The following is a 26,950-nucleotide window of genomic DNA, read 5'->3' as shown; positions in this document are numbered from 1 at the left end:
CCATCTTTATTCCCCCACCTTTATTCCCCCCCCGGAGGATGGAGCCTGCGGGCTCCTTCCCCCCCCGCCCCCCAGGATGGGGCGGCTCTGGCTGTCACCGGTGTCCCCCGTGCCAGGCTTTGGCTCGGAGCGTCCCCGGGGTGTGGCGGGGGTGGCACTGCGGGTGCGGGGGGCCCCTCCGGGCAGGGCAGTGTCGCTGTCCCCACCCCGGCGGAGGAAGCGGATGCTGCGGCGGGAGGAGGGGACACCCCGCGGGTGCCACAGGTGGCTGTCCCCGGGTGCCACCGCTTCTGCTTTCGGCACCTGCAGCCGCCGTGGGGACAGCGGCGTGACCGGGGGAAGGGGACAGGGTCCCCGAGTGTCCGTGGCTCTGTCGCAGCCTCTCCGTGGCACCAGGATGGAGGTTCCGCCGCCGTGACCTTCTGCCACCCTGCCCCTCCTCCCCGAGGGTGACAATCCCGGCTGGGATGTCCCCTGACCCTCGGAGCCAGCCCCGAGCGTGAGGTGTGTCCCCTCCCCGCCGCAGCCGGGGACAGCCCCGCGGTGTCCCCCGCGGGCGGCCTCTCCCGGCGCCGCAGGGGTTAAGGAGGGAAGGCTTCCCTTGCCAGGGGTGTTGCTGGGAACAGGCAGGAGCAGGAGCGGGAGCCGCTGCCATCTGCACATTGCGATTTGGTGAGTGTGCAGGGGAGGGGCCCCCGGGGCCGCCCCGCTGCCCGCGGGGCTCCGGGGGGACACCGGGACACCGGGACACCCCCCACGAGCCGCTGCCACCGCGGGCTGGGCGCCACCTGCTCCACGTGGCCGCGTCCCGGTGGGACAGGGACCCGGCTCAGCCCCGGCGTGGGGGTCGTGCCCCCTCCCCAGGTGCCCTCTCTGTCCCCAAGGCTGTCCCCTGCTGGCATGGGGCAGTGTGCCCAGGTCCCACATTCCCACTGGGAAGGGGTCTGTCCTGGCCCCTCCCCAGGTGCCCTCTCTGTCCCCAAGGCTGTCCCTGTCCCCTGTTGGCATGGGGCAGGGGTGCTCAGGTCCCACATTCCCACTGGGAAGGGCTCTCCCCTGGCTCTGGGGGGCTGCAGGGGGGTTTTGCCCCCTCCCCAGGTGCCCCTCCCTGTCCCCAAGGCTGTCCCCTGTTGGCATGGGACAGGATGGCTGTGCCCAGGTCCCAGTGCAGAGCCTGGTCCCACATTCCCACTGGGAAGGGGTCTCCCCTGGCTCTGGGGGGCTGCAGGGGGGTCTGGTCCCCTCTGCTGTGCCCTCCCTGTCCCCAAGGCTGTCCCTGTCCCCTGTTGGCATGGGGCAGTGTGCCCAGGTCCCACATTCCCACTGGGAAGGACTCTCCCCTGGCTCTGAGGGGCTGAAGGGGGGTCCTGCCCCCTCCCCAGGTGCCCTCTCTGTCCCCAAGGCTGTCCCCTGTTGGCATGGGGCAGTGTGCCCAAGTCCCACATTCCCACTGGGAAGGACTCTCCCCTGGCTCTGGGGGGCTGCAGGGGGGTCTGATCCCCTCCCCTGTGCCCTCTGTGTCCCCAAGGCTGTCCCTGTCCCCTGCTGGCATGGGGCAGTGTGCCCAGGTCCCACATTCCCACTGGGAAGGACTCTCCCCTGGCTCTGAGGGGCTGCAGCTTCAGATTCCCAACGAGAAAAAAATCTCAAACCCGAGCCAAGGAAGGGTAATTTTGGGGAGTTGATTTTTTTTTTTAAAATTTTTATTTATTTATTTATTTTCCCTTCCTCCCCACTTGGCAACATAAACAGCATCCCTGACAGCTTTACATTGAGTTTGCCATGGCAACCTCCTGCAGCCAAGTGTTCCCAACACCCCATTCCCAAACTGGGAGAGGAGACGGACCCTGCTGGGTGCTGCTGAGAGGGGCTGTGATCCAGGTGCTTGGGGAAGGTGATCCCACCTTGATCCACCTGATCCGAGTGGGATTTGTGGCTCTGGGCAGGGAGTGTGGTGGCTGCTGATGCTTTTCCTGGGCCTGGTGGTGGGAGATGTCCCAGCTTGGGCACGGATTTCCTCAATGGAAGAACTCCTGAGCCTGGGCAGGGATTGCTCCGTCTCTGATCCTCCCTGGGAGGAGGGAGCAGTGCTCCTGTCCGGGATCTGCTCCGATGTCCTGAGGCAGGAGGATCCTCTCCTTACCCAGGGACGCAGCCACGGCTGCTGCTGGCGCGTGCCAGGCTCCTGGTGCCACCAGCAGTGCCACCAGCACGGCAGCAGGGCCACCCACGGCGTGGCTGAAGTTGTCACTTGTGGCGTCTCCAGCTGATTCATTTTTCCCCGTCGCTTTTCCCCGAGGCTGAGTCCAGCCGGTGCTGGGCAGGGGTGGGCACAGGGCACGCTGGGGCGGTGGCCCTGGCCGCGGGCACCGGCCCTGGCAGGACGGAGGTGCCGTGCTGCCGTTTATTATTCCGGGCAGGTTCAGCTGCAGCACCGGCTCCGCCGCTCCCCGCCAGCTCCTCCTGCCTGGAGCCCGCACGCTCCTTCCTCGCCTCACACCGCTCTTCTTCCTCGCCTCACACACTACTCCTTCCTCCCCTCACACCCTGCTCCTTCATCCCCTCACACCCTGCTCCTTCCTCGCCTCACACCCTGCTCCTTCCCCCTCTAACGCTGCTCTTCTTCCTCCCCTCACACCCTGCTCCTTCATCCCCTAACGCTGCTCTTCTTCCTCCCCTCACACTGCTCTTCTTCCTCCCCTCATATCCCGCTTCTTCCTCCCCTCACACCGCTCTTCTTCCTCTCCTCACACCCCTCTCCTTCATCCCCTCACACCACTCTTCTTCCTCGCCTCACACCACTCTTCTTCCTCCCCTCACACCGCTCTTCCTCCTCCCCTCACACTGCTCTTCCTCCCCTCACACTCCTCTCCTTCCTCCCCTCACACCCCTTTTCCCCCCTCACACCCCGCCAGGCTCCAGGCTGGGTCCCCAGCTCAGGGATGGCATTTGGGAGGTGACAGCTGCTGTCAGCACAGGGAGCTCAGCTCCTCTCCCACCTGGGCTGTTTTCTTCCCGTGTTCCTCTCCAGGGCCTGGGGGCTCTGGGAATGGATTCCCGGAGTGAGGAACAGGCCCTGCTGGGGCCACTGGAGCTGCTCAGAGCGATGGCTCTGACCCGGCTGGATCCTTCCCAGGATCCCACACCTCGGTCCCAGCTGGGATTGAAGGGTGGGACACAGGGATGGTGCTGGGTCCCTCCTTTCCCTTGAGAGCAGAGGGAATTCCAAGCTGGAATCTCACATTGGGACACAGGGATGGTGCTGGGTCCCTCCTTTCCCCTGAGAGCAGAGGGAATTCCAAGCTGGAATCTCACAGTGGAACACAGGGATGGTGCTGGGTCCCTCCTTTCCCCCAAGAACAGAGGGAATTCCAGGCTGGAATCTCACAGTGGGACACTGGGATGGTGCTGAGTCCCTCCTTTTCCCTGAGAGCAGAACGAATTCCAGGCTGGAATCTTGCAATGGGACACAGGGATGGTGCTGGGTCCCTCCTTCCCCCCAGGACAGAGCAAATTCCAGGCTGGAATCTCGCAGTGGGACACAGGGATGGTGCTGATCGCTGCCCCCTGAGCTCTGTCAGGGGTAATTAAGGGCTAGGCCGTTACAGTATTAATTAACTGTCTCCCTGTTAACCTCTGAGCGCTCCTCAGACAGCGCCGTTGCTATGAAAGAGGAGGAAATGAGCGTGGTGGGGTGGGGGAATTAGCGTTTTTTCTCTTAATCAGCAGGAGCCTGCTTAATTGGGCCTGCCACCTCCTGCTTCCCGCTGCTGGGAGCTGCTGCCTTGCAGGGATGGATGAGCTCAGCTCCACCGGGAGCCGTGGGATAACGGGCTGGGGATGGGCAGGGATCCCTGCTGGATGGGGCAGCAGCAATGGAGGAGCCTGGGTGTCCCAGGAGCTGCAGTGTCACCGTCCCTGTGTCCTTCCATCCCTGTGTCCAGTCTCTGTGTCCAGTTTCTGTGTCCCCATCCCCGTGTCCCTGTTCCTGTGTCACATCCCTGTGTCCTTCCATCCCTGTGTCCCCTATCCCTCTGTCCTATCCCTGTGTCCAATCTCTGTGTTCTTTCATCCCTGTGTGCCATCCCTGTGTCCTGTCCCTGTGTCCAGTCTCTGTGTCCTTTCATCCCTGTGTCCTTCCACCCCCATGTCCCCATCCCCATGTGCTCCCCTCCCCATTTTCCCCATCCCCATCTTCACCATCCCCAGGCTCCCCATCCCCATTTTCCCTATTCCTGCGTCCCCCATCCCCATTCTCCCAATCCCTCTGTTCCCATCCCAGTGTCCCCACCCCTGGTGTCCCACCTCTGTGTCCCATCCCTGTGTCCCCATCCCTGTTATCCCATCCCAGTGTCCCCATCCCTGTTGTCCCATCCCTGTGTCCTCCCATCCCTGTGTCCTTCCATCCCTGTGTCCCCATCCCTGTGTCCCATCCCTGTGTCCTCCCATCCCTGTGTCCTTCCATCCCTGTGTCCCCACCCCTATGTCCCATCCCAGTGTCCCCATCCCAATGTCTCCATCCCTGTGTCCCATCCCTGTGTCCCATCCCAGTGTCCCCATCCCAATGTCTCCATCCCTGTGTCCCATCCCAATGTCTCCATCCCAGTGTCCCATCCCTGTGTCCCATCCCAGTGTCCCATCCCCGTGTCCCCCCATCCTGCCCCGCTCCCCCCTCCTGCAGCTGGGGCACAGGTCCCTCCCGAGGTGGGGCCATTCTGGTGTCACTGCTGTCCCCGGGGTGCAGTTGGTGCCTGTGGTGCCCTGATAGTGTCGGGAGCTGCCCTGGGGGTGCTGCTGCCGGGATAAGGAGGGCCAGGAGGGAGGGTCGGCTTCTTTGGGGTTGTGCTGCCCCAGAGATTGGAAAGTGCCTGGGGCTGGGGCTGGAATTGGGGCGGTTTGGGATGGGGCAGTTTGGGACAGCCCTGGGGCTGGAATTGGGCAGTTTGGGGCAGCCCTGGGGCTGGAATTGGGCAGTTTGGGGCAGCCCTGGGGCTGGAATTGGGCAGTTTGGGGCAGCCCTGGGGCTGGAATTGGGGCTGTTCCTGACAGCTCTGGGGCTGGAATTGGGGCAGTTTGGGATGGGGCAGTTTGGGACAGCTCTGGGGCTGCAATTGGGGCAATTTGGGATGGGGCAGTTTGGGATGGGGCAGCCCTGGGGCTGGAATTGGGGCTGTTCCTGACAGCCCTGTGCTGATTTGGTGCCTCTCTGTGGGCTTGGTGAGGGCTGGTGCCTCCCGTGTGTGCTGGGATCAGCCGTGGGCGTTCTCCCTCCTCCCTCCCGTCCCCCCTGTCCCTCCCCAGCCTGCTCTGCCGCCCCTGGGCCCCTTCTGGGTTGGATGCCACCAGCGTGGCCGTTCCCTTGTTGATCTTTATTTATTTTGCCCTCAGAAAGATTTTATTTTCTGTCCATGAGAGCCTCCCCTCGCAGCCTTTCTGCCTCTGGAGTGCCGGGAGCGTCCCTGGAGCTTGGGAGCACAGCTAACCCTGGCTGACAAAAATCCCTTTTTCCCTCTGGCCTGTGCTGTTCCCTCCATGTCCCTATTTGTCCCTAGAGCTCCGAGATGCCAGCAGGGAATCCCAGCCCCCAAATCCCTGAGGAATGGGGGGGCTGTGGGGTGCTCGTGGTCCCTGCCTGGCTCGGTTGAAGTGTTTTTGGGGCTCCCCTGTCCTCGCTGGGGGGTTGTGACCTGGGTGGCAGCTCTTAGGGACGCTGAGAGCCACTTGGTGCCCTCAGGGAGCCACCTTTGAACAGGTCATGACGGAAAAGCCTCGATTTCCGACAAAATCCCAGGTTTTGGTGGCTTCTCTGCCACCTCCCTCTTCTCTTTTGTGGTTCCTGTGGCATGTCCCAGCTGATGTGGCGCCATGGGGTGCTGTAGCCCCTTTCCCATGGATATTGGGATGCTGGGATATTGGGACTTTGGGATATTAGGATATCAGGGTATTGGGATATCGGGATTTTGGACATTTGGTATATTGGAACCTTGGTGTATTGGAACATTGGGATATTTGGATATTGGGATATCAGGCTTTTGGGAATTTGGGATGTTGGGACATTGGGATTTTGGGAATTTGGGATTTTGGGATATTTGGATATTGGGACATTGGGATATCAAGGTATTGGGATATTAGAACATTTGGATATTGGGCTATCAGGGTGTTTGGATATCAGGATATTGGGATATTTTGATCTTGGGATATCAGGATATTGGGATATTGGGACATTAGGATATTTTGATATTGGGATATCAGGGTGTTGGGATATCAGGATATTGGGATATTTTGATATTGGGATATCGGGGTGTTGGGATATCAGGATATTGGGATGTTGGGATATTTGGATATTTTGATATTGGGATATCAGTGTGTTGGGATGTCAGGATATTGGGATATTGGGATTGTTCCCTACCTGTCAGCAGGGCAGGGAGCAATGCTCCGGCCCCCACGTCCTGCCCAGGGGAGGAAGCAGCTGTTTCCCACTGCTAAGGGGTATTTTTAACCCAAAATCAACGGGAGGGTTTGTCTGGGCTGAAAGTGAAGAACCACCTGGGCTCCTTTCCTGCCCGGCCCCGCAGCTGTGGCTTTTCCCTGCTCCACACTCCCAGCTCTACTTCTCACCCAGGAATTTCTGCCCAAACCACGCTGACACCAAATTCTCCCTAAAAATCCCCCCCTTGGGGTAGCATCACCCCCCTCTCCCACCCCATGGGGCGCCTCCCTCCTTCCCAAGCCCTCCTGACGCCGGTATTTTTGTTTCCCACGGTTGTTTTCGCAGCTCCAGTTGCTGTGGTATCCAGGGAGCCCTCCTCCTCCTCCTCCTCCTCCTCCTCCTCCCGCTGCAGGAGCTGCACGCCGGGCGTTGCTAAGGTCGCCTCCGCGGTAACATGCACATCCTGTTTACACCTTCATCCCGACAACTTGGGCTCGGATAGAGCCGCCCGTTCCCCCCCGGGAAGCCCCCAGGGAAGGGAGCATCCCCCCCCGGAGCCGCCGGAGCGGCGAGCGAGGCCGCGCCAGGAGCGCCGCGCCGGTGGCACCGTCACTGTGACAAGATGACGAACAACGTGGCCGACCACCACCCCGGGAACTCGGTGGCCGAGGGCAACCATGAGGGGGACTTTGGGTGCTCCTTGGTGGAGCTCAGGAACCTCATGGAGGTGAGGAGCGCCGAGGCCGTGGCCCGGATCAACGACTCCTATGGCGGCGTCCAGAACGTCTGCAAGAGGTTGAAGACGTCGCCGGTCGAAGGTGAGTGGCCCTGCCGTGGGCTGGGGCTGTCACCTCGGGGGTTGGCAGCTCCAGGATGGAGACATGTGAAGGTGACATTCAAGGGTGATGGCTCCTGTGGTCTGGAGTTATCACCTCCAAGATGGAGACATGTGAAGGTGACACCCGAGTGTAGTGGCTCCCATGGTCTGGGGTTGTCACCTCTGGGGTTGTCAGCTCCAGGATGGAGACGTGTGAAGGTGACACCCAATGGTGGTGGCTCCTGTGGGCTGGGGTTGTCACCTCTGGAACAGAGCCATGTGAAGGTGACACCCAGTGGTGGTGGCTCCTGTGGTCTGGGGTTGTCACCTCTGGAACAGAGCCATGTGAAGGTGATGCTGGAGGGTGGTGGCTCCAGTGGCTGTCATGTGGTCTGGGGTTGTCACTTTTGGCGTGGAACCACATGAAGGTGACACTTGAAGATGGTGTCTCCAGTGGCTGTCCCATGGTCTCAGGTTGTCACCTCTAGGGTTGTCACCTCTAGGGTTGTCACCTCTGGGGTGGAGCCATGTGAGGGTGACACCTGAGAGTGGTGGCTCCAGTGGCCATCCCATGGTCTGGGGTTGTCACCCCTGGACTGTCAGAGGTGTGGGATGGGGTGAGGAGCTCCTCCCCACAGCCCAGGTGCTGCTCCAGCCGTTCCCTGTTTAATCATTTATGGGGTGTAAAGGTTGGACGGTGCTGGCGAGGTGGCCGGGTGCCACCTGCAACTGTTGGTGACACTTTGGGTGAGGGATGGGGACAGTGCATCCCCAGAGGGGGTGGGGAGATGGGCCCAGGTCCCTCCTGGTCTGAGGATGCTCCAAGGAAAAGCTGGGCAGCGCAGCTGGGGTGGTGGCACTGACACTGGGGTCACCTCTGGGAGGGCCTCAGGGTGTCACCTCTGCCCTCGCGGGCTGGGCTGGCTTCTGGTGGCACTGGGGGCACAGCAGTGGAGCCTTCCCTGGCATTGAGGGGGTGCAGGGGGCAGAGAGCCCCTGATTCCAGCTCCGAGGGGTTTCCTGGGGCTGTGGGATGGGGACTTGGCCCTAAAGCTGTGGGATGGGGATACAGCCCTAAAACTGTGGGATGGGGACTCAGTGCTGGAGCTATGGGATGGGGACATGGCTGTGACAATCTGGGGGATGGGGACTTGGCCCTAAAGCTGTGGGATGGGGGCTGAGCCCTAAAACTGTGGGATGGGGACACAGCTCTGGGGCTGTGGGGTGGGGACATGGCTGTGGCAATCTGTGGGATATTTTTAGTGCTGCACGGGGGGGATTTGCAGCTTTCCAGCTGCGAGTGGGACCGGGAAGGAGAGACAATATCGGGATGTCGTTAGAGCAGGGGGGGAGCTCCCGGTGGAAATACAAAGCCCAGGTCACAAAACAATGTGCTCAGCCCTGCCAAAGTGGGGTCACGCTGCTGTGGGGTGGGAGGAGAACCCAAAAGGCTCTTTTAGGGGAGGGGAAGGGTTCAGTCCCACCCCGATGCCCCTGGCACGTCCCTCCCGTGGAGCTGAGCTGCCCCAAATCCCAGAGAGCAAAGAAAGGTTCTCTCCAAATCCTCGGGGATTTTTGGGAAGAGCAAATCCCGAGGGAACCTGTGGCACCTGTGACCCTGCTGAGAGGGGGGCACGTCCCAGCTCCGTGTCCCTGCTCCCAGGTGTTTGTCCCCATGCCCATGCTCATGTCCCTCTGCTGATCACACCGCTGGGGTGGCACGGGCTGTGTCCCCCTGTGTGAAGGTGAGTGGCCCTGCCAGCGCCCCTGTCCCGCTGTGGGATCTGTGCTCTGAGCCCACCTGGCTCCGTGTGGCTCCTGACCCTCGGTGCCACCCTGTGCCACAGCACTGCTGTCCCCTCTCCAGCCTGGCGCTGTCCTCGTGGCAAACACCGGCCACGAGGACAAACACCGGCCTTGGGTGGCCCTTGGGGTCCCCACCCCGGTGTCACTTCGGGGTCTGCTGGTTCTGGCAGCTCCAGCTGTGCCCCAGGAGGTGCCAGCAGACCCCAAACCCTCGGGGCAGGTCCAGAGTGGCTTTGGGGTGGCGTGGGGTGTACCACAGCCGTGAGCAGGCGGTGGCTCTGCTGAGTCACTGTGTCCCCTGGGTGCCAGCACAGCCCCCCTGACTCACCCCGGGCTGCCACCCCCAGCCCCATTCCTGCGGGGGCTCCTCGTGCCACCCCACAGTGCAGTCCCCAGGCAGAGCTGGCACTGGGGACAGCTCCCTGCTGTCACGTGTGGCCTCAACCCAGAATTCCTACCCCATTTTCCGTGCCAGAGTCTGCAGTGTCCCCACGGGTGGCACCTGCCCAGGGCTGCTGCTCTTTGTCACCTTCTAATCGGCCCTGCAGTGGCATTTGGGTGGCACGGGCTCTTTGTCACCCTCCCTGTGCCAGCACAGAGCCATCAAACCCCCCAATTCCCCGGGGAGGGTGGGGACAGCCCTGGGATCATCGCCATGGGTGGGATCTGCTCTGGGACCCCTGTGCTGTGGGACCGTCCTGTGTCCCTGTGTGTCCCCGTGTGTCCCCACGTGTGTCCCCGCGGCTCAGGGGCCATGAGCAGCATTTTCCACCCTCGGGTGGGGAATGGGGCCGGGACATCCCAGGATCCTGCTCAGCCTCCCCGTCATGGCTGGGAGGGGACACCGAGGCTGCGGTGCCAGCTGCCAGCTGTCCCCTCCCTGCAGCTGGGCTGGGTGGCACCGGTCCTGCAGCTTCCTCCGGCTGGGGGGACACGGGGCTGGCAGGGGGTGTCCCCAGAGTGACACGGGGGGTGTCCCCAAAGGGACACGGGACTGGCAGGGGGTGTCCCCAGAGTGACACGGGGGGTGTCCCCAAAGGGACACGGGGCTGGCAGGGGGTGTCCACAGAGTGACACAGGGCTGGCATGGGGGTGTCCCCAGAGTGACACAAGGGGTGTCCCCAGAGTGACACAGGACTGGCATGGGGATGTCCCCAAAGTGACACAAGGGGTGTCCCCAAAGTGACACGGGGTGGGCAGGGGATGTCCCCAGAGTGACTCGGAGCTGTCCCCTGAGTGCAGGGCCCGGGTCCCCTGGCACTGCCAGGCTGCTCCAGGCACCACCGGGATGTGCCCAGGGCCCCTCCCAGAGCGTCCCCGGACCTGGCAGTGACCCCGGGGACATCTTAAGGTGGAGAAGGGTGGCGGGGGGGGTCCCTTAAGGTGGTGCTGGGGACACGGCTGTGTCACACTGCCACTGTCACCCACTGCTGCCTGGTGGGACCCCAGGAGCATTTATGGCTTTATTAGGGGTGGCAGTGTCACATTGCCACTGCCACTGCCCCATTCCCAAACCCCAGCTGGATCTGCCCCATTCCCAAACCCCAGCTGGATCTGCCCCATTCCCAAATCCCAGCTGGATCTGCCCCATTCCCAAACCCCAGCTGGATCTGCCCCATTCCCAAACCCCAGCTGGGATCTGCCCCATTCCCAAACCCCAGCTGGATCTGCCCCATTCCAAACCCCAGCTGGATCTGCCCCATTCCCAAACCCCAGCTGGATCTGCCCCATTCCCAAATCCCAGCTGGATCTGCCCCATTCCCAAACCCCAGCTGGATCTGCCCCATTCCCAAATCCCAGCTGGATCTGCCCCATTCCCAAACCCCAGCTGGATCTGCCCCATTCCCAAACCCCAGCTGGGATCTGCCCCATTCCCAAACCCCACCTCAGATCTGCCCCATTCCCAAACCCCAGCTGGATCTGCCCCATTCCCAAACCCCAGCTGGGATCTGCCCCATTCCCAAATCCCACCTCAGATCTGCCCCATTCCCAAACCCCAGCTGGATCTGCCCCATTCCCAAATCCCACCTCAGATCTGCCCCATTCCCAAACCCCAGCTGGGATCTGCCCCATTCCCAAACCCCAGCTGGATCTGCCCCATTCCCAAACCCCACCTGGATCTGCCCCATTCCCAAACCCCACCTGGATCTGCCCCATTCCCAAACCCCAGCTGGGATCTGCCCCATTCCCAAACCCCAGCTGGATCTGCCCCATTCCCAAACCCCAGCTCAGATCCGGTGTCCCCAGGGCTGGAGAGGCTCTGGCAGCTCCAGGGGCTGCAGGGACAGGGCTCAGGTGGCCACGGGTGCCAGGATTGCCCAGGATTGCCCAGAATTGCCCAGAATTGCCCGGATTTGCCCGGATTTGCCCGGATTTGCCCGGATTTGCCCGGATTTCCCAGATTTATGGCTCATTTGATGTAAACAAGGCTGCTGGTGCCAGCTGGCAGCACCTGGGCACTCGCCAGGTGTCCCCTGCCCGGGGGTGACAGTGGCACTCGCCAGGCTGCAGCCCGATACATTATTTGTTTGTTTATATTTTGGTTTATTTAGTTATTTATTTGCTTATATTTTGGTTTATTTCTATTTTGATTTGTTTATATTTTATATATTTCTATTTTGTCTCTTAATGTATTATTTAATTGATTAATTCCTTTATTTATACTTTATTGATATTTTATTCATTTGTTTCTTTATACTCTATTTATATTTTATATATTACTTAATTATATTTTAGTTGTTTATACTTTATATATACTTTATGTATTTAATATTGTTTATTTGTTTATACTTTATTTATTTGTAGCTTAATTTTATTTATTTTATTTATTTGTTTATACTTAATTTATTTATATTTCATTGATTTATTTTATTTTATTGATGTGTCTATATTTTATTTATTTATATTTTATTTATTTCTATTTTATTTAATTGCTCCTTGTCTCCCCGCTGCCAGCACCTCCCATCCTCCAGGGCGGGCAGGGAGCTGCTCCTGGATGAATTCCGCAGGGCCAGCAGAGGGATTTGCCCTGATTCCTGCTTTCCCCACCCCTCCAGGCCTGTCCGGGAACCCCACGGACCTGGAGAAGCGGCGTCAGGTCTTCGGCCAGAACTTCATCCCCCCCAAGAAGGCCAAGACGTTCCTGCAGCTGGTGTGGGAGGCGCTGCAGGACGTGACGCTGATCATCCTGGAGATCGCAGCCATCATCTCCCTGGGGCTCTCCTTCTACCACCCCCCGGGCGGGGACAACGAGCGTGAGTGCCCGCCTGGCACCCGGACCTGCCCCTGCCTGGGGGGGATCTGGGATCTGCCCCTTTCTGGGGGAACCGGGGTTTGGGATCTGCCCCTTTCCTGGGGAACAGGGCTTTGGGATCTGCCCCTTTCCTGGGGGACTCTGAGATCTGCCCCTTCCCGGGGGAACAGGGGTTTGGGATCTGCCCCTTCCCTAGGGGGAATCTGGGATCTGCCCCTTCCCTGGGGAACAGGGCTTTGGGATCTGCCCCTTCCCTGGGGAACAGGGCTTTGGGATCTGCCCCTTCCCTGGGGAACAGGGCTTTGGGATCTGCCCCTTCCCGGGGGCCTTTGGGATCTGCCCCTTCCCTGGGGAACAGGGCTTTGGGATGGAAACTCATGGGATCTGCCCCATTAGTTGTGGGGATATCCTGGGATCGGCTCTGTTCCCTGGAGAGCAGGGATTTGGGATCTGCCCCCTTCCCTGTGGAGCAGGGGTTTGGGATAAGGACTCTGGGATCTGCCCGGTTCCCACCAGGAGCAGGGGTATGGGATGGAAACTCTTGGGATCTGCCCCATTAGTTGTGGGGATATCCTGGGATCGGCTCTGTTCCCTGTGGGAACAGGGATTTGCAATGGAGACTCTGGGATCTGCCCCATTCCCTGTGGGGGGACTCTGGGATCTGCCCCAGAGTGGGAGCAGGGGTTTGGGATAGGACTGGTGGGATCTGCTCTGTTCCCTGTGGGGATATCCTGGGATCTGCCCCGTTCCCTGCAGGAGCAGGGGTTTGGGATGGGGGAGCTGGGTGGTGGCATCTCCCTGTCCTTGGGAGAGGACCAGTTATCCAATGGGGAATTCTGTCCGGGCAGGGTGTGGGGTTATCCCATGGGAATTCTCTTGTTTGGGGTATTCCATGGGAATTCCTTTGTGTGGGGTTATCCCATGGGAGTTCTCTCATTTGGGGTATCCCATGGGCACTCTCCTGGGCAGTGTTTGGGGTTATCCCATGGGAATTCTCCCGTGTGGGGTATCCCATGGGAATTCCCTCATTTGGGGTATCCCTGGGCTCTCCCGGGCAGTGTGCGGGGTTATCCCATGGGAATTCTCCCGTGTGGGGTTATCCCATGGGAATTCCCTCATTTGGGGTATCCACGGGCTCTCCCGGGCAGTGTTTGGGGTTATCCCATGGGAATTCCCTCATTTGGGGTACCCATGGGAGCTCTCTCATTGGGGCACCCACGGGCTCTCCGGGCAGTGTTTGGGGTTATCCCATGGGAATTCCCTCATTTGGGGTACCCATGGGAGCTCTCTCATTGGGGCACCCACGGGCTCTCCGGGCAGTGTTTGGGGTTATCCCATGGGAATTCCCTCATTTGGGGCACCCATGGGAGCTCTCTCATTGGGGCACCCACGGGCTCTCCGGGCAGTGTGCGGGCAGTCCTCGGGCGGCGTGGAGGACGAGGGCGAGGCGCAGGCGGGCTGGATCGAGGGCGCTGCCATCCTGTTCTCCGTCATCATCGTGGTGCTGGTGACGGCCTTCAACGACTGGAGCAAGGAGAAGCAGTTCCGCGGCCTCCAGAGCCGCATCGAGCAGGAGCAGAAGTTCACGGTCATCCGCAAGGGCCAGGTGATCCAGATCCCCGTGGCCGAGATCGTGGTGGGGGACATCGCCCAGATCAAGTACGGTGAGTGGGGCTGGGGCTCTGCTCCCCTGGGATCCTGCTCCCAAATTCTCCAGCCCTTCTTCCTGCAGGACAAGCAGCTCCTCTGGTTGCTCCATGAAAATGCTGCCGTGGAGGTGATGGAGCTCCACTCACCTTCTCTTTTTGGCCTGGAGCTTTAAGGAGCTGCTGCATCAGAATTAATTTATTTTATCAGTTCGTGTTAGTTTATTTTCCCAACCTTGCCTCTGTTGAGGAATATTTCCTTATCCAGGAGATGTTACTGGACATTTCCTTATCCAGGAGATGTTACTGGATATTTCCTTATCCAGGAGATGTTACTGGATATTTTCTTGGCCAGGAGATGTTACTGGATATTTTCTTGGCCAGGAGATGTTGGGGAGTGTTTCCTTATCCAGGAGGTTTTGGGGAACATTTCCTCATCTAGAAGATGTTGCTGGATATTTCCTTATCCAGGAGATGTTGAGGAATATTCTGTTATGCAGGAGTTTTTGAGGAATATTTCCTTATCCAGGGGGTTTTGGGGAACATTTCCTCACCCAGGAGATGTTACTGGATATTTCCTTATCCAGGAGTTCTTCAGGAGTATTCTGTTACCCAGGAGTTGTTGGGAAATATTTTCTTATCCAGGAGGTTTGGGGAAGCATTTCCTTCTCCAGGAAGTTTTGGGAAGCATTTCCTCATCCAGGAGATGCTGGGCAATATTTCCTCACCCAGGAGTTCTTGGGGAGTATTCTGTTATCCAGGAGCTGCTGGGGAATATTTCCTTACCCAGGAGTTGCTGGGGATTGTTTCCTTGGCCTGGAGGCACTGGTGGATGTTTCCTTATCCAGGAGCTGCAGCCCCTGGGATCAATCAGGCCCTGCTCCTTGTTTCCCAGGGGGAATATTCCTCCCGTTCAGGAAGGAGATTGATCCAACACCGTGTTTGTTTTCCCAAGGGCCCAATTCCATACTTGGCAGGTGGATACGGATTTTGGATGCATCAGGAGCTCTGGGAAGGATGCATTAAAACCAGATGGGGAAGCACTGAGCAAAATCCTCCCCAGGAGTCTCCAGCGAGGATCTGGGAGCTCTGGGATTTCATCTGAGTGCACCTGTCCCTTCCAAACCCCACCTGCTGCTTCTCCTCCCTCTGGAGCTGGTCTGAGCCCGAGTTTGGGATCCTTTTGGAGCATCCTGTGGGATGGAGCAGGCAGGGCCGAGCCCAGGCCGGGCTGATCCCTGGTTCTCCTCCTCTCCAGGTGATCTCCTCCCTGCGGACGGGATCCTGATCCAGGGCAATGACCTGAAGATAGACGAGAGCTCTCTGACTGGGGAGTCAGACCAGGTGAAGAAATCCATGGATAAAGACCCCATGCTGCTGTCAGGTGAGGGTTCTGGGGTGGATGCAGGGCTGGGGTGGGTTTGGGCTGGGATCAGGGTGGGCTCTGCCCACAGGGAGGTGTCCAAGGCCAGGCTGGACAGGGCTTGGAGCAATTTGGGACAGGGGAAGTTGGCCCTGCCCGTGGCAGGGGGTGGGGTTGAAGGTCCCTTCTGAGCCAAACCATTCTGGGATTCTGTGGGATGGGAACTGGGGGTCTCACCTGGGGGTCTCTGCCCTGCCAGGTACCCACGTGATGGAGGGCTCGGGCAGGATGGTGGTGACTGCCGTGGGCATCAACTCCCAGACAGGGATCATCTTCACCCTCCTGGGAGCAGGAGAAGGTGACGAGGAGAAGAAAGTGAAGAAAGGTAAGAAAATGCCCTGAACCTGCCTTTTCCCTCCTTTCTCCCTTTCCTGGGAACATCCACAGGCTCCTCCCCCATCAGGGTCAGCTGCCCTGGCCCAGGCAGGAACAGGGAGAGGTTGGGGGTCCCTCCCTGTCCCCTCCACCTGGTCCCCCCGTGCTCCCAGACCTCTTTGGGACCTTCTCCATCACCCTGCTCTCCATCCTGGAGCTGTGGGTGGGGGATCAAGGATCCCCCGGGAAGAGGGGCTGGTGGCAGCTCCCCTGCACTGCTCCTTGTCCCCCCCGTGGTGGTGGGAAGGTGAGTCCTGGGTGCCCACAGGGCGTTTTTAGCCCATCCAAACCCTGCAGGACCTGGCTGAGGCTCTCCTGAGCATTCCCTGAGCTCCCTGGGGGAAAGGAGGGGGTGGAGGAGGCAGAGGAGGGGTGGGACAGCAGCCAGGCCGGGGTGTTCCCATCGTGCTGGGACTGGAGCGCTCTGCTGTCTCAGCTTTCACATCCAGCTGCTTATTCCCTGCTGGGGAAGCTCCCTGTGCCCCTGGTGCCCTGCTCAGCAGGTTTGGCCTCACCGGGATCGGGCGCTGGCAGCAGCATCAGGCTGGCACTGCCAGCTGCTCCAGCATCCCTGTGCCAGGGAGCCCTTCCCGGGAGGCAGTGCCAGGCGGGAGAGGCTCCCGGGCTGTGCTGGCTGCCAGCTCCCTGCCCTGAGCTGGATCCTGCCCTCAGCTCTGAGCTGGATCCTCCCCAGCTCTGAGCTGGATCCTGCCTTCCCTGAGCTGGATCCTGCCTTCCCCAGCTCTGAGCTGGATCCTGCCTTCCCCAGCCCTGAGCTGGATCCTGCCCTTCCCAGCCCTGAGCTGGATCCTGCCCTCCCCAGCCCTGAGCTGGATCCTGCCCTCCCCAGCCCTGAGCTGGATCCTGCCTTCCCTGAGCTGGATCCTGCCTTCCCAGCTCTGAGCTGGATCCTGCCTTCCCTGAGCTGGATCCTGCCCTCCCCTGCAGCTGGATCCTGCCTTCCCCAGCTCCAGGACTGCCAGGATTTGGGAGCTGTGGAGCTCCAGGGTTCGGCTGCCACCGTGGAGGTGGCAGGACAGGATGCCCTGGGAGTGGCACTGGAATGGCTCTGGAATGTCACTGGAATGGCACTGGAATGGCACTGGGAGCCATCCAGTGCTTGGAGCTTTCCCAGCCTTCAAGCTCAATGGATTTGGGAGCAGAGCAGGCCAGGGGCTGCCACCAGTTTGTGGGGTGACATAAAGCCCTTGTCACCTGAGGCTGGCTGAGGTGCACCCCCAGGTGCCACCTGGACAGATTTTGGGGGTCACAGCTCCCTGCTCTGGGTCTGGTGCTGCCCACAGTGGGGGACAAGTCTGTGCTCCCCATCCGGATCTGATAGCAGCAGGAGGGAGGGACCTGGAGCTGCAGGAGGGTTTCTTCTGCTGAAAATCTGCTCCGTGGTTTCTCCTCCTGGAAATCTGAGGCACCTCCAACACCCTCAAGGCACTGCTGGGGTTTGGGGGTGATTTACAGGTGGGGAAAAGCAGAACCCTTGGGAAAGGGGCGCCCAGGGCAGCCTGGGAGCTCTGGAGCCTCGAGCTGTGTGGACCAAGGCGTGGTGTCCAGAAGGTGACCACTGGAGTGGCCCCTGGGAGCAGCCCAGCTGGATGGGGAATGTGGCTCCCTGTGCTCAGCCCTCCCCCCTTTCTCTCTTTGAACAGGTAAAAAAAGCGGAGCCCCCGAAAACCGCAACAAAGGTAACGCCAGCCTCTCCATCCTTTGAACCAGCACCACACTAACTACCAGGCATTCCTCCTTCCTTCCTTCCTTCCTCCTTCTTCCTTCTCCTCATCAGTCTGTGCTCTTTGCTGCTCCGGCGGGACTCTCGCCTCGTTTCTCCAGGACAGGGTGCAAAGGTCCCGTGGTGTCCCCAAAACCCCACCCCAGGGCGGTGATGCCTTGCTGGGACTACCCAGAAACTGAGACCAGACAGAATTAAGGGGATAAAAAGCAGTTTTGTTTATTGAAGGGCCTTCAGGTGCATTTAGGGCAGATGGAGCCCGCCCAAAAATGGACCACGGGTCACAACACTTTTATAAGTTTGATTCATTTGCATATTGGGGGTTAATCTGCCAATTACAGCTTCAGGTAATGAAGTGATTGACCCCAAGTTTGCTCCCCCAACTCACTTTTGTTTCCATCTCTCGGGGCCTGAGGCAGTGAGGTGTCCTTGATTCCCAGGCCTGCGGAGGAATTCTTTTGTAAAAATGGGAAACCAGCAGCTCACACTGGATATGGAGTTTAGAGTTCTACACTAAAGAACTGCAGGATTATAAATGTATGAAAAAGATAAAAGCTAAAATCCTAAGACATCACTGGGATGAACCTTCCCATTGTTCCTGCGTGGGGAAAATCCATTTTTCAGGGAGGACAAGGCCCTTCAGCAGGACTTCAGCAGAGCATCCCTTCCTTGGGATACCCCCATGAGTCCCAGCAGGGGTTTGGTGGTTTAAAGCTGTCCCTGCAGGGGGTTGGTGTTCAGGGCAGAGCTGGGGGTGCCCTCCTGGCATTCCTGGGATGAGCTCTGGCCCACGGGACGCTTGCACCCTGTCCTGCCATGGCCTCGACTCCGTGAGCGTCTCCTCGCCAGTGTTTCTCACCCTGTTCTTTGCAGGCTGTGGAGGAAGCCCCATTTCTGCACCTCTCTCTCTGCACCGCTCTCTCTGTTTCCGTTTCTCTCTGTTTCTCTCTCTCTCAGCAGTTTGAGTTGCCCTCCTTGCCGTCAGGTGTGTCCGGGTGCTTTGTTGTGTCCGTGTCGGGTCTCCTGTCACCGTGGAGCTTCCTCTGGAGCTGCTCCGGGGTGGCCCAGGAGGGGACAGGTCCCTGGGGCCACTGCTGCTCCTCTGGTGGGCTGCCCATCCCTCTCCAAAGCTTCCAGCCTTGGCTTTACCCTTGCAGCTGGGTTAGCCCAGCTGTAGGAACGGGAAGCCGGGCTCTCTCGGGCCCCCAGGGCGTGGTGGATGGCTCCAGGCTGGCACTGGAGGATTCCTGGCTCCCTGCTCTCCAGTCTCCATCCCAGTTTCTAACCCTCCCCTCCATCTCACCCCCTCCGTCGCTTCCCTGGGCTGCCCACAGGGCACTGCAGAGGTGGCACTGGGGGACCTGGGGACACTCATCGAGGGACTGGGGACACTGGAGCATCTCTGGGCTCTTACCAAAGCACCCCCAGTCCTCCGCAGGCTTAGAGGCTGGAAGAGACCCCAAAATCTGGCCTGGAGGGTCTGCTGCCTAGAGGGTCACCTCTGAGGATCCCTTATCCGTGGGCAGGGGGTAGGGGACACAAAAGCACCCCGGAGAGAGGTGGCAGGGCCTGGACACGGAGCTTCCATGTGCTCGGACGCGTGTGTGGTCGGGAGTGGTTCTTGTCCTGGATTTCTCTCTCTCTCTCTCTCTGCCACCACCATCCTCCTCAGTGGTGTCCTCCAGGCTGGCCTGGGTCTCTCCTGTTCACACGTGGTGTCTTCTTTTGCCCCCTGGGCTGTAGCTAAAACTCAGGATGGTGTGGCCTTAGAGATCCAGCCCCTGAAGAGCCAGGAGGGGGTGGAGAACGAGGAGAAGGAGAAGAAGAAGGTGAAGGTGCCCAAGAAGGAGAAGTCGGTGCTGCAGGGGAAGCTCACGCGCCTGGCGGTGCAGATTGGGAAGGCAGGTGAGTGACAGTGACAGTGACAGTGTCCCCAGAGCTGCTGGGGAAGGGCTGTTCCTGTCCCCTGTGTCCCCAGAGCTGCTGGGGAAGGGCTGTGCTTGTCCCCTCACCTCATCCTTGTCCCCATCTCCAGTGTCCCCAGAGCTGCTGGGGAAGGGCTGTGCCTGTCCCCTGTGTCCCCTCACCTTGTTCTTGTCCCCATCCCCTGTGTCCCCAGAGCTGGTAGGGAAGGGCTGTTCCTGTCCCCAGTGTCCCCAGAGCTGGTAGGGAAGGGCTGTGCTTGTCCCCAGTGTCCCCAGAGCTGCTGTGCTTGTCCCCAGTGTCCCCTCACCTCATCCTTGTCCCCATCCCCTGTGTCCCCAGAGCTGCTGGGGAAGGGCTGACCCTGTCCCCCGTGTCCCCTCACCTCATCCTCGTCCCCAGGGCTGATCATGTCGGCCATCACCGTCATCATCTTGGTGCTCTACTTCGTCATCGACACCTTCGGGGTGCAGAAGCGGCCCTGGCTGGCCGAGTGCACCCCCATCTACATCCAGTACTTCGTCAAGTTCTTCATCATCGGCGTCACCGTGCTGGTGGTGGCCGTGCCCGAGGGGCTCCCGCTGGCCGTCACCATCTCGCTGGCCTACTCCGTCAAGGTGAGGCCTGGCCCTGGGGCGCAGGGACGGGGGTGACGGGGCGAGGCCAGCCCTGACCTTGTGGGGTGCTCGCAGAAAATGATGAAGGACAACAACCTGGTGAGGCACCTGGACGCCTGCGAGACCATGGGCAACGCCACGGCCATCTGCTCGGACAAGACGGGCACGCTGACCATGAACCGCATGACCGTGGTGCAGGCCTACGTGGGGGACACCCACTACCGCCAGATCCCCGACCCCGAGGCCATCCTGCCCAAAACCCTGGACCTCATCGTCCACGGCGTGGCCATCAACTCTGCCTACACCTCCAAAATCCTGGTGAGCATCGAGGCTTGGGGGTGTCTTGAGAGGGAGCTTAGAACACGGGCTGGACAGAGTTAAAGGAATAAAGCAGGGATTTGTTAAAATATAGTGACAGTGACCCCAGAGCTGCTGGGGAAGGGCTGTCCCTGTCCCCTCACCTTGTCCCCTGTCCTGCCTGCCCAAGGAACCCCTTCAAGGACACACCTTGGGCAGTACAAGAGCCTCCACCCCAAATGGACTCAGAGCCACGAGTTTTCACACTTTTATAGGTTTTGGTCCATTTCCATATTAGGTTTAATTGTCTAATCACAGCTCCAGGTTCTGCAGTCCCATCCTCACCGATTGCTCTCCTCAATTCCCTGTTGTTTGCACATTTTGGGGCTGAAGCTGCAATTCTGGGGCTGGAAAAGGATTGTTCTGTGTGCCTGAGCCGTGAGGAGAACACGTGAAGTTCAGAGTTATATCCTAATGCAGTACAGAGTCTGGGAAATACAAAAGCTGAAACTTAAGGCATCGTTCCACCCATCATTGCACCCACCATTGCACCCATCATTGCACATCCCACCCTGCTCCACGCCCGGGGTTGGCATTGCTTTTCCCTCCTTTTTGCAGCCACCAGAGAAGGAAGGGGGGCTGCCCCGCCAGGTGGGCAACAAGACCGAGTGTGCCCTGCTGGGCTTCGTGCTGGACCTGAAGCAGGATTACCAGGCTGTGCGCAACGAGGTGCCCGAGGAGAAGCTCTACAAGGTCTGAAACAGAGCAGAAATCACCGGGGTAGAAATCCATTTGGGATTTAGGTGGCTGTGGCTTGCTGGCTTAGTGAAATGTGCTGCTTTAACTCCTTTAGTCTGTTAACTCTGCTGTGCTCGCAAGCTGCCTCAGTAAGGAAAAAGAGTGGGAACTCCCCAACTGAAAAGGGAGATAAGAGGGGCCCCCTGAACTCTGAAACGAGGGTGAGAGCCAGAGCTGAGGCTGCAAAGACACAGTGACCAGAGAGCTCTCTGCAAGGATTAAATATGAAATATTAAAATGAATATACAGAAACCTATTGTGAAACTCTGTGCATATCTACAATAAAGGGGGGATAAAAAAGGGTTGGGGATTCTCAGGAGGAATTCTGCATGTCCTTGGGATTTCCCTTGGGGATTTCTCTTTGGGAATTCTCAGGGGTGTGCATGTCCTTGGGATTTCCTTTTGGGATTTTCCTTGGGGACTTCTCAGGGCTGTGCATGTCCTTGGGATTTCCCTTTGGGAATTCTCAGGGGTGTGCATGTCCTTGGGATTTCCCTTTGGGAATTCCTTGGGATTTCCTTGGGGACTTCTCAGGGCTGTGCATGTCCTTGGGATTTCCCTTTGGGAATTCTCAGGAGTGTGCATGTCCTTGGGATTTCCCTTTGGGAATTCTCAGGGGTGTGCATGTCCTTGGGATTTCCCTTGGGGAATTCCTTGGGATTTCCTTTGGGAATTCTCAGGGGTGTGCATGTCCTTGGGATTTCCCTTGGGGAATTCCTTGGGATTTCCCTTGAGAGATTCTCAGGGGTGTGCATGTCCTTGGGATTTCCCTTTGGGAATTCTCAGGGGTGTGCATGTCCTTGGGATTTCCCTTGAGGAATTCCTTGGGATTTCCCTTTGGGATTTCCCTTTGGGAATTCTCAGGCGTGTGCATGTCCTTGGGATTTCCCTTTGGGATTTCCCTTTGGGAATTCTCAGGGCTGTGCATTCCCAGGGGGAACGACCCCGCAGCGCTGCAATAACCACACCACCTTTACAACCTTTACAAATTGTGGGGCTGATTTGTTATTTTGCCCCCAATCCAGGTGTACACCTTCAACTCGGTGCGCAAGTCCATGAGCACGGTGCTGAGGAGCAGCGGCGGCGGCTTCCGCATGTACAGCAAGGGCGCCTCCGAGATCATCCTGCGCAAGTAATCCCTGCTGCAGCCCCCTCCCCAGGCTGCCCGGGGTCTGGGGGAGCCTCGGGGAACGGGGGGGCCCGGGTGGGCTGCCAGGAGTGGGTTTGGGTGGGACTGGGGAAGGTGGAGGGGCTGTGAAAAAGGGGACAGCCCCTTTCTGTGGATGGGGTGCCAGGAATGGTTTTTGGTGGGTTTGGGAAAGGTGGAGGGAGCTGTTTAAGAGGGATGAGCCCCTTTTGGAAGTGGGGTGCCAGGAATGTGCTGAGTGTTTTTAGGGTGGGTTTGGGGAAGTTGGAGGGAGCTGTGGGAGGGGAATGCTCCCTTTTCTGTGCATGGGGTGCCAGGAATGGTTTTTGGGTGGGTTTGGGGACATGGAGGCGGCTGTGACAAAGGGGACAGCCCCTTTCTGTGGATGGGGTGCCAGGAGTGGGTTTTGGGTGGGTTCAGGGAAGGTGGAGGGAGCTGTTTAAGAGGGATGAGCCCCTTTTGGAAGTGGGGTGCCAGGAATGTGCTGAGTGTTTTTAGGGTGGGTTTGGGGAAAGTTGGAGGGAGCTGTGGGAGGGGAATGCCCCCTTTTCTGTGGATGGGGTGCCAGGAATGGTTTTTGGGTGGGTTTGGGGAAATTGGAGGGAGTTATGGAAGGGGAATGTGCCCCTTTTGGATGTGGGGTGCCAGGAATGTGCTGAGTGGTTTTTGGGTGGGTTTGGGAAAGCTGGAGGGGGGTGTGAAAAAGGTGATAGTCCCCTTTTGTACATGGGGTGCCAGGAATGTGCTGAGTGTTTTTTAGGGTGGTTTTGGGGTAGTTGGAGGGAACTGTGGAAGGGGGATGAGCCCCTTTTGGAAGTGGGGTGCCAGGAATGTGCTGAGTGTTTTTAGGGTGGGTTTAGGAAAGTTGGAGGGAGCTGTGGAAGGGGGTGTGTCTCTCTATAGATGGGGTGCCAGGAATGTGCTGAGTGGTTTTGGGTGGATTTAGGAAATCTGGAGGGGGCTGTGAAAAGGGAACAGCCCCTTTTTGTAGGTGGGGTACCAAGAATATGCCAAGTGTTTTTTTGGGTGGGTTTGGGAAAGCTGGAGGGAGTTGTGGAAGGGGGATCTGCCCCTTTTTGTGGATGTGGTGACAGGAACGTGCTGAGAGTTTTTAGGGTGGATTTAGGAAATCTGGAGGGCGCTGTGAAAAAGGAACAGCCCCTTTTTTATGGATGGGTGCCAGGAATGTGGCCCTGCCTCACCTCCTGCTCCCCTCAGGTGCACCAAGATCCTGGACAAGAACGGCGAGCCGCGGCTGTTCAAGGTGAAGGACAGGGACGAGATGGTGAAGAAGGTGATCGAGCCCATGGCCTGCCACGGGCTCAGGACCATCTGCCTGGCATTCCGGGATTTCCCTGCGGATGCAGAGCCCGACTGGGACAGCGAGAACGAGATCCTGTCTGACCTGACCTGCATCGCTGTGGTGGGGATCGAGGATCCCGTGCGGCCCGAGGTGCCAAATCCCACCTGCACCCCTGTCCTGTGCTGTTCCCGGCCCTTTTCCTGCTGCTCAGGGCTGTGATCCCCTCAGGAACTCCAGCAATTCCCCTGTGCCCATCCCTGATGTTCCCTCAGGCAATTCCAGCAATTCCCCTGTGCCTATTCCTGATGTTCCCCCAGGGAATGCCAGCAGTTCCTCTGTGCCCATCCCTGATGTTCCTCCAAGGAATTCCAGCATCTCCTCTGTGCCCATCCCTGCTGTTCCCTTCAGGAATTCCAGCAGCTCCTCTGTGTCCATTCCTGATGTTCCCCCAAAGAATTCCAGCAGTTCCTCTGTGTCCATTCCTGATGTTCCCCCAAGGAATTCCAGCAGTTCCTCTGTCCCCATTCCTGATGTTCCCCCAAAGAATTCCAGCAGTTCCCCTGTGCCTATTCCTGATATTCCCCCAAGCAATTCCAGCAGTTCCTCTGTGCCCATCCCTGATGTTCCCCCAAGCAATTCCAGCAGTTCCCCTGTGCCTATTCCTGATGTTCCCCCAGGGAATTCCAGCAGTTCCTCTGTGTCCATCCCTTCAGAAATTCCAGCAGCTCCTCTGTGCCCATCCCTGCTGTGCCCCCCAGGAATTCCAGTAGCTCCTCTGTGTCCATCTCTGCTGCGGGCACTTCTCTCCCACTTTTGGACAAAACAACACCAAGGCAGCATGTTCCCACCCAAAATTCCCAATCCTTGGTGTCTGTGCTGCTCCAGGCTGCACCAAAGGTGGATGGAAAAAGCCAGGAAGAATCCCTGGGCTGCTGGAGCTGGTTTTCCCTCTGAGCTGCCTCTGGGCTAATGCAGTAACGCCCCACTCCTGCCCCTGGATGCAGTTGGAGCTCTCCTGGTCCCTGATGAGATGGCAGGGATCTGGCAATCTGGGATTGCATTGCAGCTGCCCCGGCTGCCGCGGCTCTGGAGGCTCCTGATTCGATTTGCTCATTGCTCACTCCAATTTCCCCTCTCCCCCCACTGCTCCCTGATGGATAAACCCATCAGTGGGGTGGCACAGGATGAAATTCCTGCTTTATGGACGGCCTGGCCGTGCCTTGGCACCCAGGGAGGTGACGGCGAGGTGGCACTAAGGTGGCACCGAGGTGGCAGTGAGGTCTCTTCCCCTTGGGGTGGCAGATGCAGCTCCCTCACCCCTCCAGAGCCCTCTCCAGATGCTTTTAGGGACGAGGAGCTGCCTCACTGCCGGCGTTCCCGGTGCCACCCCGTCCCCGTGCCTGTCCCCAGGTGCCCGATGCCATCCTGAAGTGCCAGCGCGCGGGCATCACCGTCCGCATGGTGACTGGGGACAACATCAACACTGCCCGGGCCATCGCCACCAAGTGCGGCATCCTGCTGCCCGGGGAGGACTTCCTGTGCCTGGAGGGGAAGGAGTTCAACCGGCTCATCCGCAACGAGAAGGGAGAGGTGCGGGAGCTGCGCCCTGCAAAAACCCCAGATCGGAGGCGTTTCCCAAATCCCGAGGGGTTTCCCAAATCCCGAGGGGCTTCCCACATCCTGAGGGGTTTCCCAAATCCTGAGGGGTTTCCCAAATCCCAAGGGGCTTCCCAAATCCTGAGGGGTTTCCCAAATCCCAAGGGGCTTCCCAAATCCCGAGGGGTTTCCCACATCCTGAGGGGTTTCCCAAATCCCAAGGGGCTTCCCAAATCCTGAGGGGTTTCCCACATCCTGAGGGGTTTCCCAAATCCTGAGGGGTTTCCCAAATCCTGAGGGGTTTCCCGGATCCTGAGAGGTTTCCTGGATCCTGAGGGGTTTCCCGGATCCTGAGGGGTTTCCTGGATCCTGAGGCGTTTCCCAAGTCCTGAGGGGTTTCCCAAATCCCGAGGGGTTTCCCAAATCCTGTTGGGTTTTCCAGATCCTGCTGGATTTTCCAAATCCCACTGGGTTTCCCAAATCCTGAGGGGTTTCCTGGATCCTGAGGGGTTTCCCAAATCCTGCTGGGTTTTCAGAATCCTCATGGGTTTTCAGGATCTTGCTGGGTTTTCCAGATCCTGCTGGATTCTCCAGATCCCAGTGGGTTTCCCAAATCCTGATGGGTTTCCCAATCCCAATCCCAGTCCCTGGGTTTCCCAAGCCCTGCTGGGTTTCCCAAATCTTGCTGAATTTCCCAAATCCTGCTGGGTTTTCAGAATCCTGCTGTGTTTCCCAGTCCCTGCTGGGTTTTCCTCATTTCCTGCTGGGGTGTGCTCAGCAGCGTTTGGGGTGAACCCACTGTCCTGTCCCAGCTGGGATTTGCTCTCTGGTGGGACAGAAGATTCCTGGGGAGGAATCACTTCCCTTTTCCCGGTGCTGCAGGTGGAGCAGGAGCAGCTGGACAAGATCTGGCCCAAGCTGCGGGTGCTGGCGCGCTCGTCCCCCACGGACAAGCACACCCTGGTGAAAGGTGGGCACTGCCCCCCCAGGGGCTCCTCCCTGGCATTTCTCCAGCCTGACCCGGGCTGGGATCCTTCCCTGGGGTTTCATTTCTCCTTTCCACCGCAGGAATCATCGACAGCACCGTGGGTGACCAGAGGCAGGTGGTGGCTGTGACAGGGGACGGCACCAACGACGGCCCAGCCCTGAAGAAAGCAGACGTTGGGTTTGCCATGGTAGGGGAGCCTGGGGCTTTTCCTTTGCTCTTGGGATTGCTTCCTGACCGTGGAATCCCTTTTCTAAATCTTTGGGATGGGCTAAAAACCCCAAAAGGGATTTTCTTAGGGTGTTGGGTTTGAGTCTGAGCTGTGCAGGGCTGTGAGAAAGGGGTTGGGAATTCCTTGGAGGTCCCAGAGCAGGGTCCTGCCCTGTCCTGGTGTCTCTGCTGGATCCAGGAGAGCCATGGCAGCCCCAGGATTTGGTTTTCCCTGCAGCTTTTCACCCCAGTTCCAGGCACGGTGCTGGATCAGGCTTTGGGAATTTATTTATGGGGGAAAACTCTGGTTTGGTGCTTTTTTATCCTGTCTGAAAGGAGCAGGGAAATGAACCTGTTGTTTTTAACAGGTTCCCTGTGAATTGATTTTAGGGACATGAGCAGGAGCTGGGTGGGGAGCAAATGAGAGATTTTTGGGAAGTGTTTTTAGGAATGTGCTGAACATCCAAACACAATTCCAGAAGCAGGGAAGGCTGTTCCCCTAAACCCCATGCCCTGCAACAGGCGGGGATTTCCCCTTTGGGGTGGGATTGGGATCTGGGGAATCCGGGAAAAAGAAAAC

General features: G+C 58.7%; 1 protein-coding gene across 4 annotated transcripts in view; it reads left to right on the top strand.

The window, feature by feature from the left end:
• ATP2B4 (ATPase plasma membrane Ca2+ transporting 4) overlaps positions 1-26,950 on the top strand; it is a 52,636-nt gene that overhangs the window by 16,463 nt on the left and 9,223 nt on the right. For all 4 annotated transcript variants that reach the window (XM_064399315.1, XM_064399316.1, XM_064399317.1 and 1 more), the window contains exons 2-16: positions 6,776-7,248; positions 12,110-12,307; positions 13,713-13,970; positions 15,211-15,336; positions 15,575-15,700; positions 17,415-17,450; positions 19,238-19,399; positions 19,820-20,034; positions 20,110-20,352; positions 20,950-21,084; positions 22,155-22,261; positions 23,495-23,729; positions 24,990-25,169; positions 26,058-26,145; positions 26,244-26,350. In XM_064399315.1, the coding sequence (XP_064255385.1) occupies positions 7,053-7,248; positions 12,110-12,307; positions 13,713-13,970; positions 15,211-15,336; positions 15,575-15,700; positions 17,415-17,450; positions 19,238-19,399; positions 19,820-20,034; positions 20,110-20,352; positions 20,950-21,084; positions 22,155-22,261; positions 23,495-23,729; positions 24,990-25,169; positions 26,058-26,145; positions 26,244-26,350 (2,412 nt within the window). In that variant the 5' untranslated portion in view covers positions 6,776-7,052. The remainder of the gene's footprint in view (positions 1-6,775; positions 7,249-12,109; positions 12,308-13,712; positions 13,971-15,210; positions 15,337-15,574; positions 15,701-17,414; positions 17,451-19,237; positions 19,400-19,819; positions 20,035-20,109; positions 20,353-20,949; positions 21,085-22,154; positions 22,262-23,494; positions 23,730-24,989; positions 25,170-26,057; positions 26,146-26,243; positions 26,351-26,950) is intronic.

Source organism: Passer domesticus, chromosome 25 (assembly GCF_036417665.1).
Source record: "Passer domesticus isolate bPasDom1 chromosome 25, bPasDom1.hap1, whole genome shotgun sequence".
In the NCBI taxonomy this organism is placed as follows: Eukaryota; Metazoa; Chordata; class Aves; order Passeriformes; family Passeridae; genus Passer; species Passer domesticus.
This window is presented reverse-complemented; position numbering and strand designations above follow the sequence as displayed.